Raw genomic sequence first — 15,194 nt, forward strand, 5'->3', positions numbered from 1 at the left:
AATATTCCTAATATTAGCGGCGGGCAGATTCATCAGGGCTTGCAGTGTGTCTGCGATAGAGGAAATCTGTTTTTTATTTGATCTCACTGGATTCAGCTGATGTATTAGCCATAAAAAGTTTATTTTAAAAATCGTACTGTGTCTGAGACACAGTATAAAAAGAGGGCCAGAAGAAAGGGAATCAAAGGCTTAGAGAGAAGTTGACTTTTTTTTCAATAACAGGTAACATCCAGGATAAATTCATGTAATGATAATAATTGAATGGTTTCTGCACATGTTACCGTAACGGTGCTTACGCCGCTTACCCAGTTGCTCAATTTGTTGATGTAGCCTTTGTATATTGATAATTGTCGCCATATGCAACAAATTCTGCAAAGTTGCAAATCCTGTGTAAATTTATCAGCTTTTGTTAATCTTTGATAAAGTGAGTGCTACCATTGTTTCTGGGCTTCCGTTGTGCTCTCCTCTGTGCATTAATCAATTCACGTGCCTTTTACCATATGGGACTTACTGTTGAGGATGCAGTTACCTCAGTCCTTAATTAACACCTGATCATAGTACAAATTAGATACTGCACATTCAGTTTTATCCAGATCTCCAGCAGTCGGAAGTTTGCTTTCAAGTAGAGGAGAGGCTGGCACATCCCAGTTTGAAGGATGGGTTGGATGTGAACCAAGGTTTTAACACGTTTTGCAGCACAAAAGCGTTCAGGTCAAACTTTCTGTCTGGAGAAAGATAATTTGAGATTGTTGAATCTCATTCCCAGGTCGCTTTGGGGTGAGAATTGGAGCCAAATACACACCCAAAGCATTAGTATTTGAAGACCTGGGAAAGAATCGCCTCGCCTACCTTTCAAGTCTTTACTGACCTTGTCAAAAAAAGTATTTTGTTCAATTAATGATAAGTCACTGTACTGTAAGCCCACTGAGTGTGTCACTTTAAATTTACCTTAAATAAACAGCAACAACAATAGCATAGAAAAGAGCCTTTCAAAGGTTTGTTTGCTTGAACATGAAGGAAGGTGAATTAACCCGATCACAAAGTCTAAAACTGTTAGCAGCGTGCTCAGAGGTTAAGCCTTTATTTGTACTCTAGTGTTCTTAAAGTTGGAATTTGTCCCGCAAAAACAGACGTGAGACAGTGATGCATTTTGAAACATAGAAAAAGGAGCATTGCTGAAGATCTAATATAAAAAGTTCTAGGTTCAATATTGTAACAAGGGGTCAGTGTTTGGGAACATGAACCTGAGCTGGCAGATTAATGTTGACAACTTAGATGAGAGTGTGACAGAAGTCTGGGTGCCGAGGTAGCCGTATTTGTTGATTGCATTTGAAAAGGAAAAACCTAACACTTCTCAAAACAGACCTCAGCTGCTGACACAGGACCTTTTCAAAGAGGCAGTCAAGAGAGAAAAGTGGTTTGCCTTCAGACTGCAACATTGTGCTTTAATAAGGCAAAATATAAAGGAAGAAGATAATAGGAAGCGAGAGGCAGCTCTGTTTTTTCTTTCCTGGACGTCTACCATGTTGTGTGAAACATCCCCCCGTCAACAGTTTTTTTGGGAGCACGCTTGACCAAAGAATTCAAAATTGTTTTGTGGTTTATCAACACTTGTGTTTTAGATTGAGCTTCAGTAAGGAGAGATTAAAACTGACAAAGTAATCTGCGGAGTTTCAAGAGAGTTTTATAGAAAATGCAATTTGGCAGGGGCAGCATCATGGCGCCGGGTTTAGCCATGTTGACTCACAAGGTCTCGGGTTTTGATCCAGGGCTTGTCGGCCAGGGCTTCTCAAGTTTGCTTGTTCCTCGTGTGGGTTATTCTTTTTTCGCTGAGTGCTCCCATTTTCCTCCTCCAGTCCAAGGCATGCAGGTTAGGTTAATTGGCAACCCCTAATTAGCAAGTGTTAAAGTGAGTGTGTGTACCCAGTCTCTCACGTGTGCTGAGATAATGAGTGGGTATTCATGAACGGATTAATTGATAAAGAACCTGGTTATTTGAGTACTGAATGGGTTCAAACATGTCCCACCGTCACCACCTTTACCCTCTCGTTTTATGACTAAATGCCACTGCATTGGGAAGAGGTTTGAGGAAGTGTGATGAGCCTTGGGAGACTTGTGAATTGCATCCTGCTGGTGTGATGCTTTACAGAGGAGGGGGTGGTGTTTGCTTGAGTGCAGGGTCTTTGGCATGCAGAGTAGTTTGTCTGTCTCGAACAGCAGGTTGTTAGAAAAACACATGAGGAGATGAGAAGAGGAGGGGTGTGGAGGAAGGTGTAGCTAGTGCCACCTGTGTTCACATGAATAAGTCATCCGTTTGCACACGGAAAGGTTTTTTTGTCACCCGTCAGAAACAAGGGTTAACAATGGAAACCAGCTCCTTTTGACTTTGGTTCATTCGCAGCAGACTGTCCCTTTAAATCCTATTGGTTAGTTAGGTAATGCAGTCATGGAGAGTGACAGAGTGTTGTGGGTTTTTAATGGGTCAAGCCCAGACCAAAATCAAAGTTGGGCTAAGAAGCAATGTTGGACTCTGGCAAGCCCTGCACTTGCCAGAGTGAAATCACCCCTGGTTTCAATTTAGTTACTGTATTTATTTCATTCCCGTTTAGAAAAAATGACTATGTTTTTCTGGTAAATACAAGATGGAGATCCACGCAGCTTCACTGAAGTAGGGGCCAAAGTCTCATGGCAACTGATCTCAGGTGTTTGTCACCTGCATTTTCCAATTTCTGCCACTTCAGCTCTGAGCAGAAAGGTCACGTCAACAGATCCAGGGGACAGATATATAGACAGATAGCTGGTCTGGCCAGTTTTTCCACGGTGGCAGGATCTTACAGTAGCCTCTCTAGCAAAACTCTCATGTTACCGGTGTCTCATTTCACTAGCTCAGGGCAGCGGGCGAAACTCACCGTCCTTGGGTATGTGCCCTCTCTCCCCTCGGTCTGTTATGTTTTGCTCTACAGTCTCGTATTAATGCGTCCACCCATCGTTTTCTTTCCGTCACTTCTGCTTCTTCTTTAACCGTGACTCTTTGCATCATCCCAGTCCTGTTTTCCCCGCATACTTCCTGTCTGTGTTCCTTGCCACACGTCATCCTAATGTAACTAATGAGGCGATAATGTGTGGAACACAAATCCTGAAGGAGGCCCTTTGATCTTTAGTATGTCAGCAGAGCTACAGTAATGAGGTGACTTTGTCATTGTAGAATTTATGATGACTGGATACTGGCAACTGCATTCCTGGTCCTTTAAGAGCCCTTGCTCTACCATTAACGCTGCTTCTGATAGGATGACATAGTGGTAAAGTGTAAAAGGTCAAGCCAGTAACCAATCGCCGTGTACATGCGTACAGGTGGCTTGCCAGAGTGGTCAGTAAAAATGGATGAAAAGCATCAGTTGCTCTTTTAAAAAGCTGTTTGGTTAAAAGGGGATTCTGTGGAACGTCTGTGTTGTGCTGGAAGCCTGCTGTTGGTTTATGCTGACAGACTCTGTTTCTAAACTAATATCAGCTACTGCTCTCCGTTAAGCACTCAAGAACGGGCATAAAGTCACATCATTTTGACTGTCGCGGAGAGTCCTTAACAAAGAGATCCACAGTGCAGCACCATTAAACAACTGAAACAAATCGTCCACAGGCTTCAACAGGCAACTGAGAGAGTCTCATTTTATCATGTCATGTTACAATCTGCTCACATATGGCCAACAGAAAAGTGATCATAAATGTAAATTGCCACAAATTGTCACATAGAGCCCCTTTAAGGTTCTCCCTTCGCAATATCCCATTTCTGAACAGCAAAAACATCAACCGTCCTATTCTGCTACTCGTATTTTTTAGGCATGCAGTCATACAGACAGGAATACAAAAACATAGAAATTTTCAATACTGGACGTACAATGATCAGTAATCAATACAGTCTGTCTCCGTGTTTGGTATGAGGATCAAATGTATCATCTATTATCTGGTTGGAACAGATTCTAAATCATCTTTGATTTTGGTAGATTAGCAGTAACTTTTTGTGCAGACGGAGCTCGTGTTGTCTGCTTTTTTGGATTTCACCCTGAGTAATATTTTCGGAGTCATCTCACAAAGATCCGCTTTCGTGTGTGGAAGGACAGATCTTCTTTCACACTGATTGAGCTGCACTCGGTGCCATCTTCGACAGAGTATGACAATACTTAAAATTTGAATCATAAAAATAGTTTTTGGGGGCTGTGTCTCATTATAACATAGTTAAGCTTTCAAAGAACAGTAATTCAGTCAAATGTTGCTGATTCTTATTACTGACTTTAATTTCATGACGTCTCCTAACAAATCTGTGTCTAAAAGATTCCTAGATCAACGTGCATCTGTTTTACAGCGTATCTGTACTTCATGGCAACGTGTAGACACATAACAATAATGGTTTATAAACACATGTATTTACTTTGCCTGTTACCAGATGGACACATTTTAATTATCATTGAGAGATTATTTGAAAATCCATGCAACAAGTGAGGATGACTCAGGGGGAAACTCCCCCGTTATGCTACACCTAATGAGGAAATATGGAACAGCTGTGTGACACAGGTGACTAATTCAGGTGCCGCTTGGAACCGTGAAAACTCTCTGAGGGCTTCTAGTGGGCAGGTGTGGAATGACATGGTTTAAGAAAGAAAAAGAAAAAACCCAGACTAGTACAAAGGAGAAGCAGAGACAGAAGCAGAGGAGAGGGATATGGGGCGTGCAGCACATGACAGGGTTTGTTGACAAGAAACAAACAAACAGTGCAGCGCAGAATGGACGTCAGCTGCACGTCAGCCCAAGTAGCAGACAAACACAGAGAGAGAGCTGTGGAAAAACAGGGGTCACTGCGTTTAGGCAGTAACCCAACCTACGTCCATGTCTTCTTCTCTACATGCAAAGTCCTACAAAATGGAAACAAAAACAGGCTTTAGTTAAAAGGATGCATACGAAATGACCCACTTTCCTTCGTTTTTTCCACTTAGACATGTCAGTCCAAGGTGTTTGATCTGTCGGATGGAGTGTCCCAGTACGCGTGGTTCCCCTGCCGTGAGGCCCATGTGACAACCTGGGGATATCCAAGCTACTGGCTCAAGGTAAGACTGATCCAAGACTGATTATCTTACAGTACCCATTTGAATAATGGCCACAATAATCTGGCATTTTACTGCTTTGTAAAGCGGTTTGCATGATTAATGAAGCTCTAGTTTTCTGGTCAGGATGATTTATTCTAAAGGAAGCTAGATTGTACTAAACAAAAAAAACATAGTTATTTGTATTCATAGGTATGCTATCAATGTGGTGGCTGAGAGAAGAGAAACACTGCATCTTGAAAACACAAATGAAGAATAAGCAGGGGCCAGTTTGTAGATTTATCAGATATGACCATGGTGTTGGTGTTCCTACTACATCACAACTAATCACAACAATGTGGTGGATTCACCCAGGAGCCTTGGTTTTGTTCAAAGCAGAACTTATTGATATACTGTTTTGGTTTTTTAGAATTAGTTAGCTTAGTTTTTGAGTTTTCTGTTGCAGTTTGGTTTAACAGAAGCTCATGGCTTAGGCTAAGAGATGGGGTTAGGGTGAGGGTAAGTAATGGCTAACTTTGAGTGGCAACGCTGTGACCTTGATCTGTTGCGGTAATCGTCCTCGAGCAACATCAGTAATGATGCAGGAACAACACTAACATGGAAATATCTGATTGTGCAACAAGCAACACATATGGTGCATGACACATTGAATCAAATGAGGGAAAAACACATCCAACTTCGATACGTCTAAGAGAGATGCTATAGTAGTTTTCAGTCATTTAAATATTGTACCTGACTTCATACTTTCTGTTTTTTCATGTATCCAGGCCCACTTTTCTCATCCCATGGTGGCGGCAGCAGTGATCATCCACCTTGCTGCTGATGGGACTACCTACGTTGACCAGACTCAGTGCAACATCACTGTTCAGCTGGTGGACACCAAGGAGGGCATCCACAGTCTAGGTGAGTACTGCCGCCTGTACCTTTAGGTTGCAACCCACTTGATTCATGTTCGATGTCAGGATGCTAGGGCAAGAGCTTTTTAAAGTTGAGAAGACATCAAACAGAAACACTCATGCAACACCAGCGTGCTATTTATCCTTGTTCCTCTCACCTAATTCATCATCAAGGTGAGATCCAAACCTGCCACCCTGACTCCCTCTGTTCTCTGCTCCTTTCCCCTACTCTCCTCACCCCAATTCTTGTCTCCTCCATCTCTAATATCTTCTCCGCAGGCGAGTGGCGCCTCAGCTGCCGTACCAACCCACTGGTGATCCCAGTGAGCCACGACCTGTCCGTGGCCTTCTACCACACCAAGGCCATCCTGGTCATGTTTGCCTCCCGCCTCGTGGCCATCTCCGGCGTCGGCCTGCGCTCCTTCCAGTCCTTCGACCCCATCACGATAAGCGGGTGCCAGAGCAATGAGATCTACAACCCGACGGGCCAGAGGTGAGGCTGAGTAACAGGGCAGGGAAATGGAGGATTGGTGAACATGAGGCCTACATATGTTACACACACAACCGAACCAAAGACATGCACACAAAATCCTAAGATTATGTGAATGCACACACACGCACAACTTGCACAATCTTTTGCCTTAAAGTTAGAGGGAAATTGAATTGGCTTCAACTTTTTCCAAAGACAAATAATGCAGTTAATTATAACCATAATTTGTTCTTACACTTCTCATGGAAGTTGATAAACCAGGATAGAAGGGCCTGATTTAGTAGTTTCTTACGGCCTTTATTCTGTAACAATATCCGACACGGCTAAAGAAAACTCCGCATTTAGAGAAGATATCGAATGACTTCCAGGTGCCGCCGAGCGCTGGCAAGACCTCCACCACGACGCGTCTTCCCTACTTCAGCTACACATACACACAACACGCAAGTGATTGATATCATTCACACAAAAACAACAAGAGACAAGAGATGCTCAGAAGTGTGTTTGCGTGTGCATGTTTGAGCCAGAGAGAGGGAGAGGCGTGCGTTAATTACTGTTGCCAACAAGCTGTTTAATGTTAGACGTCCGCCCAAAGCTATGGCTCAAACAATAAAACGTTCCCGCTAACAAATATAATATCAGTGGAAATTCACAATTAATTTGGACCTGTTGCTGAGCACCACAGATTTTTCCAAGAACAGAGCAGCCGAAAACACCCGCCTCCAGCACTAAATCTTGTTTACCACCCCAGTTTGTTTTGTGTTGAGTTCGGCTGAAGTGCACACTGCGTACAGATAATCTTTTATTTCTTCCCAAAGTCCTGCCAAAGTGGACATGATTCTCCTGAAATAGGTTTTTGCACTGTTCAGCACTACACTGAAGTTGTCAGCTGCCAGTTAATTAAATAAATGACCTGTGTTGCGCAGAGCAGAGAGGTATTTCATGTCTTGAAATTTTTCTGTGTGTGATGAAACGATTCGTTACCACCCAGAATCTGAACCAGGACATAAAGATGTTCCAGTTTAAATAATGCCCCCCCCAAAGATCTGTTGTCACACCGATTTAGCCGCAAATTCACATTTTCTGAGCCTCCACCTCCATTTAGTTTCAACTCCTCGACCACATGGTGTCACATCGCTCCTCACAAACGTGGCTGAAACCGGACCACACATGCACGAGGAGTCACAATTTACCAATTTCCACACCGCCGTCATGCATGAGACAATTCATACTGAAGATGCTCCCGCAAACCCTTTCAACAAGAAATGCACCAATAAGCACCGCAACACACAAAGAGTGGATGGTCGGGGGGTCTGTGCAGGGAGATAGGGCTGTTTGTGGCTTTTGTTGTGTGCCAGTGAGACATCCAAGAGCACCTAAATAGATTAAAACTGCTGTGTGTCTGCATCAGCCAGGAAATTGTTTGTTACCGCACACGCACACAGACCAGTTGCTTTCTCCAAGAGTTCTCGCTGACTTTTTCTTTTTCTTTTATATTCTCTCCACTTCATCAAATTTCCTGATTTGATGGCTCTTGAAAACTAATGTTTTGTTTTTTTTTTTGATGGCAATCCCAGTTTTGTATTGAGCATTTGTAGTATTGTTATCAGTTATTATTTATCAGTCTCTCCTCTCCTCCCCTGATGTCACTGATCTGTTTCTTCTCTCTAATCCGCTCCAGTATATCATATACATTCTGTCGTCCGTATCCCACTTTCCAAATTTCCTGTCTCTCCATTTTTTACCTCACTCTGTCTCCACTTCCCCCACACAGCCATTCCCTCTCCCCGCTTTTCCACGTCTCCCCCTCCACCTCCCCTCCATCATGTGCTGTCTTCTCATCCGTCACTTTCACGTCATCCTCCTTTCCCTCGAAACTGTTTGCCATCTCCTCTCCCCGATTTCTCCCCTTTTCTGTGCCTCCTGCTCCCGCTTTCACTCTCTCATTCTCCTGGGCCGAGCAGCAGCACATTTCCCGTAATACTTATGCCTCCACGAAACACCACATCCCCTTTTCCCTGAGTTGTTAACAACAGGAGCTATTAACATGACTCAGTTTTATGTTCCATGCTTGTCTGCAAACGCATGCACATGTATGTTTTCTCTTTTTCTCGCAGTTTTTTCACACCCTTTCCTCTCTCACTTTAATGCTTTTTCATGATCTCTGTGCTCGTCACCTCTTTTATTTTATTGCTCTGTTCTCCCTTTCCTACCCTTTGTTGGACGTACTGTTGTATTGTGCTGTATACTGTACTCATTTGTAGGGGAGGAGGATAGTTTTCCAGGTAGTTAGATTCCAGGGTGACTAGCAGAAAACCACATAGAGATGTTGTTCCAAGTGAAAATGTGTCCGCAGGAGAGGCTTCTGGGCTAGTTTGTCTTGCAACTCTTATACTTTATAAACAGTCTTCACCTGCTTAGCTTATCCTTTCAACATGAGCATTTTAATTACTATTAAAATAGCTTTGAATTTGAAAGAAGAAGCGAAGAAAAGTCAAAGATTGTGTCGACAGCAGATGCGGGAAGACAAAGGGATGAAAAGAGCAAAATAGAGATTCCATTCTTGCAGGAGAAAGTTTAACAACGTTTCTCTAGTATTTTTGTACATCTTCTCCCTCTCTCCTTCCTCGTCAGCTTCATAAGGGAACCCTATACCGTCGAATGTGGACTGTTGTAAAAAGATGCCTTGGGCATCCAAGTATTCCAAGAGCATTAAATGCCTTCTTCACCAGGCTACCAACACAGAGCTGCAACTGAACTCTGCCATTGTAGCCTGCACATATAATATCCTGTCGCTTAATTCACATAGTAGACTCTGGCATGTGCACACAGACACCCCTCTCATGCGCATAGCAAATATGGCAATCTTTTCTCCATGTGGTTTATTGATTTGTTATGTTAAGCAGTCATTGATGGATGGATGTGGTCGACTCGGTGCATAGCTTCTCTCTTTGTGATCAAACGTATGACTGCTCTCACGTTTGAGTGTCTGCAGTATTATTTTGTACACTGAATTTATGTTGGTTGTAACTTTAAATGTGATTTTCAGTTTCTTTCTCTCTGTCTCTCTCCCTCTCTCACTCTTTTACCCACGACCCCCTCCCCCCCGCTCGCTCGTAGTTGTGTACATTATTCGTGCGAAGCCATTGACTGCCAGGAACCCTTAATCCGCAATGCAGAGCTCAAGTGCAGTAGCCCTGGCCGCCACTTCTTCAACGGCGACCGCTGCACCATCTCCTGCAACTCCGGATATGTCCTGCAAATCCACCAGGATGATGACATCATCAAGAGCCAGGTAAACACACATGTTTAAACACACACGCACACAGGCAGAGCTCAGTGCACACAGATGCATAAATGCGCACATGCGAACACTTGATGTGCAAAAAGCGTTTTCTTACAGCATATGGGGAACATGCGTGCAAACATGGAGAAGCACTGATGCAAACTCAAGCACACAAATCGCTGTGAAAGCGGAGCGCGAACACGCTTCTCTCCTCTCTCGTCTCCATCTCAGCATTTATTTTGTCACCTGCAGAAACTAGGCTTGGCACGGCAAGCCTCCAGGGAGAATGACATCATGAACATCCAGGTAGATGAGTGCTGCACTGAGGAGTGGAGACGCCCCAGTCTTCTCCTCCTGCTTGGCTCGCTGCACATACACAAACACACACACAAACACACACACACACACACACACACACACACACACACACACACACACACATGCGCGCGTGCGTGTGCACACACACACACACACACCACCCATTTTCTGTACAAGCACAGACATAATAGTGTTTAGTCTCTTGCTGAGCATGCTGCACCATCACCTCAAACAGTCACTTTGTATCGCTACTCCACCGGGACGATGACATCATCGCATAGTGTCTGCTCCCTCTCCCTCCCCTTGCTCGTTCGCTCCATCCCTGCTCATTTTCGCACACATTCAAGTCTCTGTTAAAGGGCAGAGATTCGCTACTGCTCTCACTCTCTCTCTAGCAGCAGCAGCAGTACACAGTGAATGCTTCCATTTAGATACCAGCACACATACAGTAAAGTACAGACAATCTCCTGCACAAACAGGACACAGATGTGAACGGATACAGTTTACACACAGATGCATGCACGCCACAAGTAAACAAACAAACAGGGTAGTTGACACCGCATCGTAAACCTTCTGGATTGGGGCCAGGCTGCTGTAAAGGCCATATAAACGTTTTATCCTTCTCCACGGCTCTGTAAAGGAGTCTGCAAGACAATCTATTAATGCTCCCTCAGAGGGATGGGAGGTTCAGAGAACAAGGTAAATTTTGTTTTTATGTGTATTTCAGTCTGGAACTTTAGGTGAGGCAGAGAGACGAGATTTACAGAGTAGAAGAGAGGGGAAAATAATTACATTTTTTGCTGTTTGGTCTGGATTCTGACCCAAACAACACTTTCTCTATACCATCCTTTGCATGGCTGTTGCCGGAATCTCTAACTCGTCATTATTGTTGTTTCTAGAATCACAAAGTCGTTCAGTTGTCCCCCAGCCTTCCACTAAATTGCTGTATTCACACATGTGCACACTGTCGACTGTATCTACACAACAAAAATGCATGTATGTATACATGCACAGAGTCACACACACAGCCATGCGTACTGTATGTACAAACACTGTTAGAATAGTTCTCCATTGAGTCGGCACAGACTTTTAATTGTATTAGATTTTGATTGACAGTGCACTATGTGGCTATTCATCAATGTCAATTCATTTAGTGATGAATTATGCTTTTCAGAGAGGGAGAGGCAGGAAAGTACAGAGAATTGCAGGGTACAGGAGAGGAAAGAAAGGAAAGTAGGCCTGTGCCAAATATCTTTTCTTTTTGTGGGGGGGGGGGGACTTGTAAGGGTTGCCACAAATGATGACTGACAGTTCAAAGGTATTTAGAGGACCTGGTATTTACAAGAACTCCTTGGCATCCGTTCGCTCCACTAAAAGGCATCTGGTCTGTTTTGTCGGTCCGATATCAAATTAGCATTTTGCAGTTCGTTTTCATAAATAATGCTCCGCAAAATGGGATACATACCTTGTAAAGTCTAGACTTTTGTGATTGCACTTGTCAGATGTGTGGCCTCTAGTAAAATCAAATGTGTTCTATGACCTGATCTGTGCAAAACGCATCCCATATATTGCTCAGTTTGTAAATTCTGTACAAAGTGGGGCATTTTGAGAAAATGAAAACTTTTTTCTACTTTTTGCAATCATAAGTTTTGTACGGATGTGGCAATAACGTCTTCAGATAATCAAAATGATGAAATATGTCATTCATAACTCATCCTTGGGCTCTTCCTGCATACGTAGTCGTTTGGCAGGACCGACAGAGAGCAATACGCCAGAATCCTCTCCCTTTGTTCCGAAATCATTTAAGGCTCAGCCATGTGATGTCGGCAAGGGCAAGTAAATCACTGTGCTCAGCTGACATGCCGCCACTGAAAAAAACTGATGCCGCAAACTAGATGCGCAGATGAATGATGTTTATAATTACGATAACAGAATCCAATCTCCTTTTAACTCACCCCTGTCTGCCGTAGCAGGAGTGCCTTCTATTACTTGCTTGTTGATCCATTTCAAGTCCAGTCTTTCATCCTCAAAGACTGAAACAATTCAGCGGGAAATGATTTCACCAGTTGCACATCCCTCCAGGGGCAGTGGAAGTCTCCTCCTGAAAGTCTTTGGAAGTTTTTTGACTCAGAAACAGTCCCACACATGGGCACCATTCAGCATAAAAAAAAAATAAAGTTGTTTTGTTGTCCAGTCACTTGAAAAACCATCATTTTCACATCTACTTTTCTTTGTTTTGAGAGAAGAACACAACAATTTTGAAGCAGGTTTTGTTGCTGGCAGCAGTGTGTTGTTTCTTTGACTGCAACAGCAGCACGGCTGTGGATGATTGAACTCTGTGACTGCAGGACAAATTAATGCTCTCATCTCCCCCTCAGGTGAGGTGATCATTGGAAAAGGTAAAGTGAATATTGAAACATAATAAAATAGAGAACAGCTTCTCCTCATATTTTCCTTATCCACTCAGTGAACATCTCTCAATTCATTTATTTCCTTTTTTTTTTTTTTTTGCCCCACACACCTCCATACTAAGGTGGAGAAGTACAGCGTGATGCACAATCTTGTCTCTTTTCATTAGCCAATTACACTCTTGTTCTAGGAACACCATGTTCTGAGATAATGCTATCTTCTGAAAAAATCTGTTTCCCCCACTTGCTTGATTTGTATATGTGTGTTTCATTGCTGTCTGTTTTCCAGATCTTTCTCTCTCTTTGAAGTGGTTAAGGAACACAGACTGCTGGCACTGAAAAGGCCTGTTTTTGTTTTAAGTCGACTTTACCTTTAACAGGCTCTTAATGCTTTATCACTGTCCATCAAATCCCGATTATCTGCCCACTACATGATTCCTATCTATTTTCTTTAAAGACCCTCTTCAGGTCTCAACAAAGTCGCGACAAAAACTTTACACACATTTATATTGTCTATATTTATTTTTATCGACATATTATTTCCCTCAGATTCATAAGAGTAGGCAGTCGGCCAGTTCAGTCATACAAAGACTTTTTATATGCATGTTTTACGGGCACCCAAATATGGATGTCTAAAGATGTTTTTGGTATTCATGCCCAGTGAGCAGCTTTGATTGGAATGATTGGGCACCATCTTGAAACACTGAAGCCATTCTTCATCTGAACCATGATGTGGATGTTTTGGATGTTCTTGTGCATTGTGCCTCTGCAGGGGTGCCACAGATTTTCTCTCACGAACAAAGGATAACCATGTAAGGCATTGTGTTAGAAAAACTTCTGCTTTTGACCTCGATCAAGGCACTGGAATGAGAGTTGGAGCTGATCCAGAGGTGCTTTGCGATAGTGTGTATTAATGATGTAGAAGACACAAATCCCCTTGGTAAGGGATAAAAGTATGTAGGGCTGGGACGACACGTTGACGTAGTCGACTAAATCGACGACATAAATTTGTTGACATGAATATTTTGTGTCGAAGCGTCATCCCAAACAGGAAGTGGTAGTACGTGCGGAGGCTGGGAATAGCCCCTCTCACACAGATACGCTGCATTACCGCCGCAGAGGCAGTTTGTCAATTCTCTGCTGTTGGTCATTCACACAGAGCGAAGCACCGCTGGAATAAAGACGAACCGCCATGTAATTCACACAGAAAGCTGCGCTGCCGCTCCTAAAGAGACGTGACGGTACACGTCATGATGATGACGTCGGGGTGTTTCCCAGGTGTCCCCCCTGTCAATCTAAACCCGCGGACCGTTTATAATGTGTAGTGATTGAGAACCCAGCCCCCTAAACATCCAGGAAGGTGAAAGAGTTGTTGTATGTTTTTCACGCTAAATTACATTATTACATAGTTGCCATCAGTAAACAGGTCGCAAAGTGAATATGTCACTTTCGGGGACGGAGGCTGTTTTCTGGGGAAGAGTTCACTGAAGTCTCGGTCAGGAGGGCTGACCATCGCGGTGATTTCTATCAACACAACCACTTGAGTGAGTTAAATCCCCTCATTCCCTCATCTGTGTTTACTAGAGTAGTGACCGTTCAAAAAGGGCCAGTTCAGAACAGAACTGGTTGCTTGTCCTTCAATGTTTCTCAAGAACCATTCAGCCAAACTACTTCACATTTGACACTGCAGTTCCTTGGTTCTAACAGATAAACTTGACGAATTTGTTCCATTTTAGCTAGCTGTGCTGTAGCTCAATGAGTACGTATTGGTAGCAACAGAGTAACCCTGATGTGTTGGTGGAAGGTTTTCTGCTTTGATACTGCTTTGGTACTAACTTATGAAGGCCAAGTCATACCAACTGGATGTAGCCAAATGGTTATGTCAGCTAGGAAATGGCTGGATTCTGGCTTTAGCTAATGGGTTATCAAATATGTTGTTTTACCTTGAAATATGGCCCAGTGTCCCTCCAGATTTTAACCATTGTTCGTCTTTTCAGTTGTTGATCAATCTGGATGCAGTAAAATGATAACCATCTGTCAGATTTCCCAGGTTTTTCTAATGGAAATGTGGAGCACAGCAGCATTACATTATCCCCACAAATGGCTGCTATATATATATTGTCTACAGTCCATCAAATCTGTAAAAACAATGCCCGCACGGTTCCAGTAAAGCAAATAACTTGAGTTTTCGACCATCAAAATCTTAACAAATAATACCTAAAGATGTTTACTTATAAATTTAAATGTAACTGCTGCTCATTTAGATAAGGCTTTGCATTGTAATCCTAGTTTTTGAAGCCCCAGTTTTACTTTGTGCATGCTGAGTTAGAATTTGACACTTGTACTGCTGGTACCAGGTAATTAGCATTGCTCCTGATTGAGGGATTGGTTGAATACCAATTCCAATATGTGTAGAACAGCCAGACCTAAGGAGGCCATTACCTGTGTTTCCTTGTCTGCAGACAGAAAGCCTGTATGACCCTTCAGTTGTGCTTACAGTGGGAAAAGAGTCGCTCTATTTTTTGGACATTTTTCCCTCAATATAAACTCATAATTCTTCCACTCATAACAAAGCACTTACTTGGTGGTTTTCAACAGAAGCTAGTTTGAAGTCCATTCAGTTCAAGCTAACACGGTTATCGTTTAGAAGAACTAACCCTCCCAGAATTCTAATTACTTAGAAGCATTTCAGCTTCCAGTGAAGAA

At 43.0% G+C, this 15,194-nt stretch overlaps 1 protein-coding gene across 2 annotated transcripts in view; it reads left to right on the forward strand.

The window, feature by feature from the left end:
* pappaa (pregnancy-associated plasma protein A, pappalysin 1a) overlaps positions 1 to 15,194 on the forward strand; it is a 98,361-nt gene that overhangs the window by 53,738 nt on the left and 29,429 nt on the right. For both annotated transcript variants that reach the window (XM_030436660.1, XM_030436662.1), the window contains exons 11-14: positions 4,986 to 5,096; positions 5,861 to 5,996; positions 6,269 to 6,482; positions 9,597 to 9,771. In XM_030436660.1, coding sequence (XP_030292520.1) covers positions 4,986 to 5,096; positions 5,861 to 5,996; positions 6,269 to 6,482; positions 9,597 to 9,771 — 636 coding nt within the window. The remainder of the gene's footprint in view (positions 1 to 4,985; positions 5,097 to 5,860; positions 5,997 to 6,268; positions 6,483 to 9,596; positions 9,772 to 15,194) is intronic.

This window comes from Sparus aurata, chromosome 12 (assembly GCF_900880675.1).
Source record: "Sparus aurata chromosome 12, fSpaAur1.1, whole genome shotgun sequence".
Classification (NCBI taxonomy): domain Eukaryota; kingdom Metazoa; phylum Chordata; class Actinopteri; order Spariformes; family Sparidae; genus Sparus; species Sparus aurata.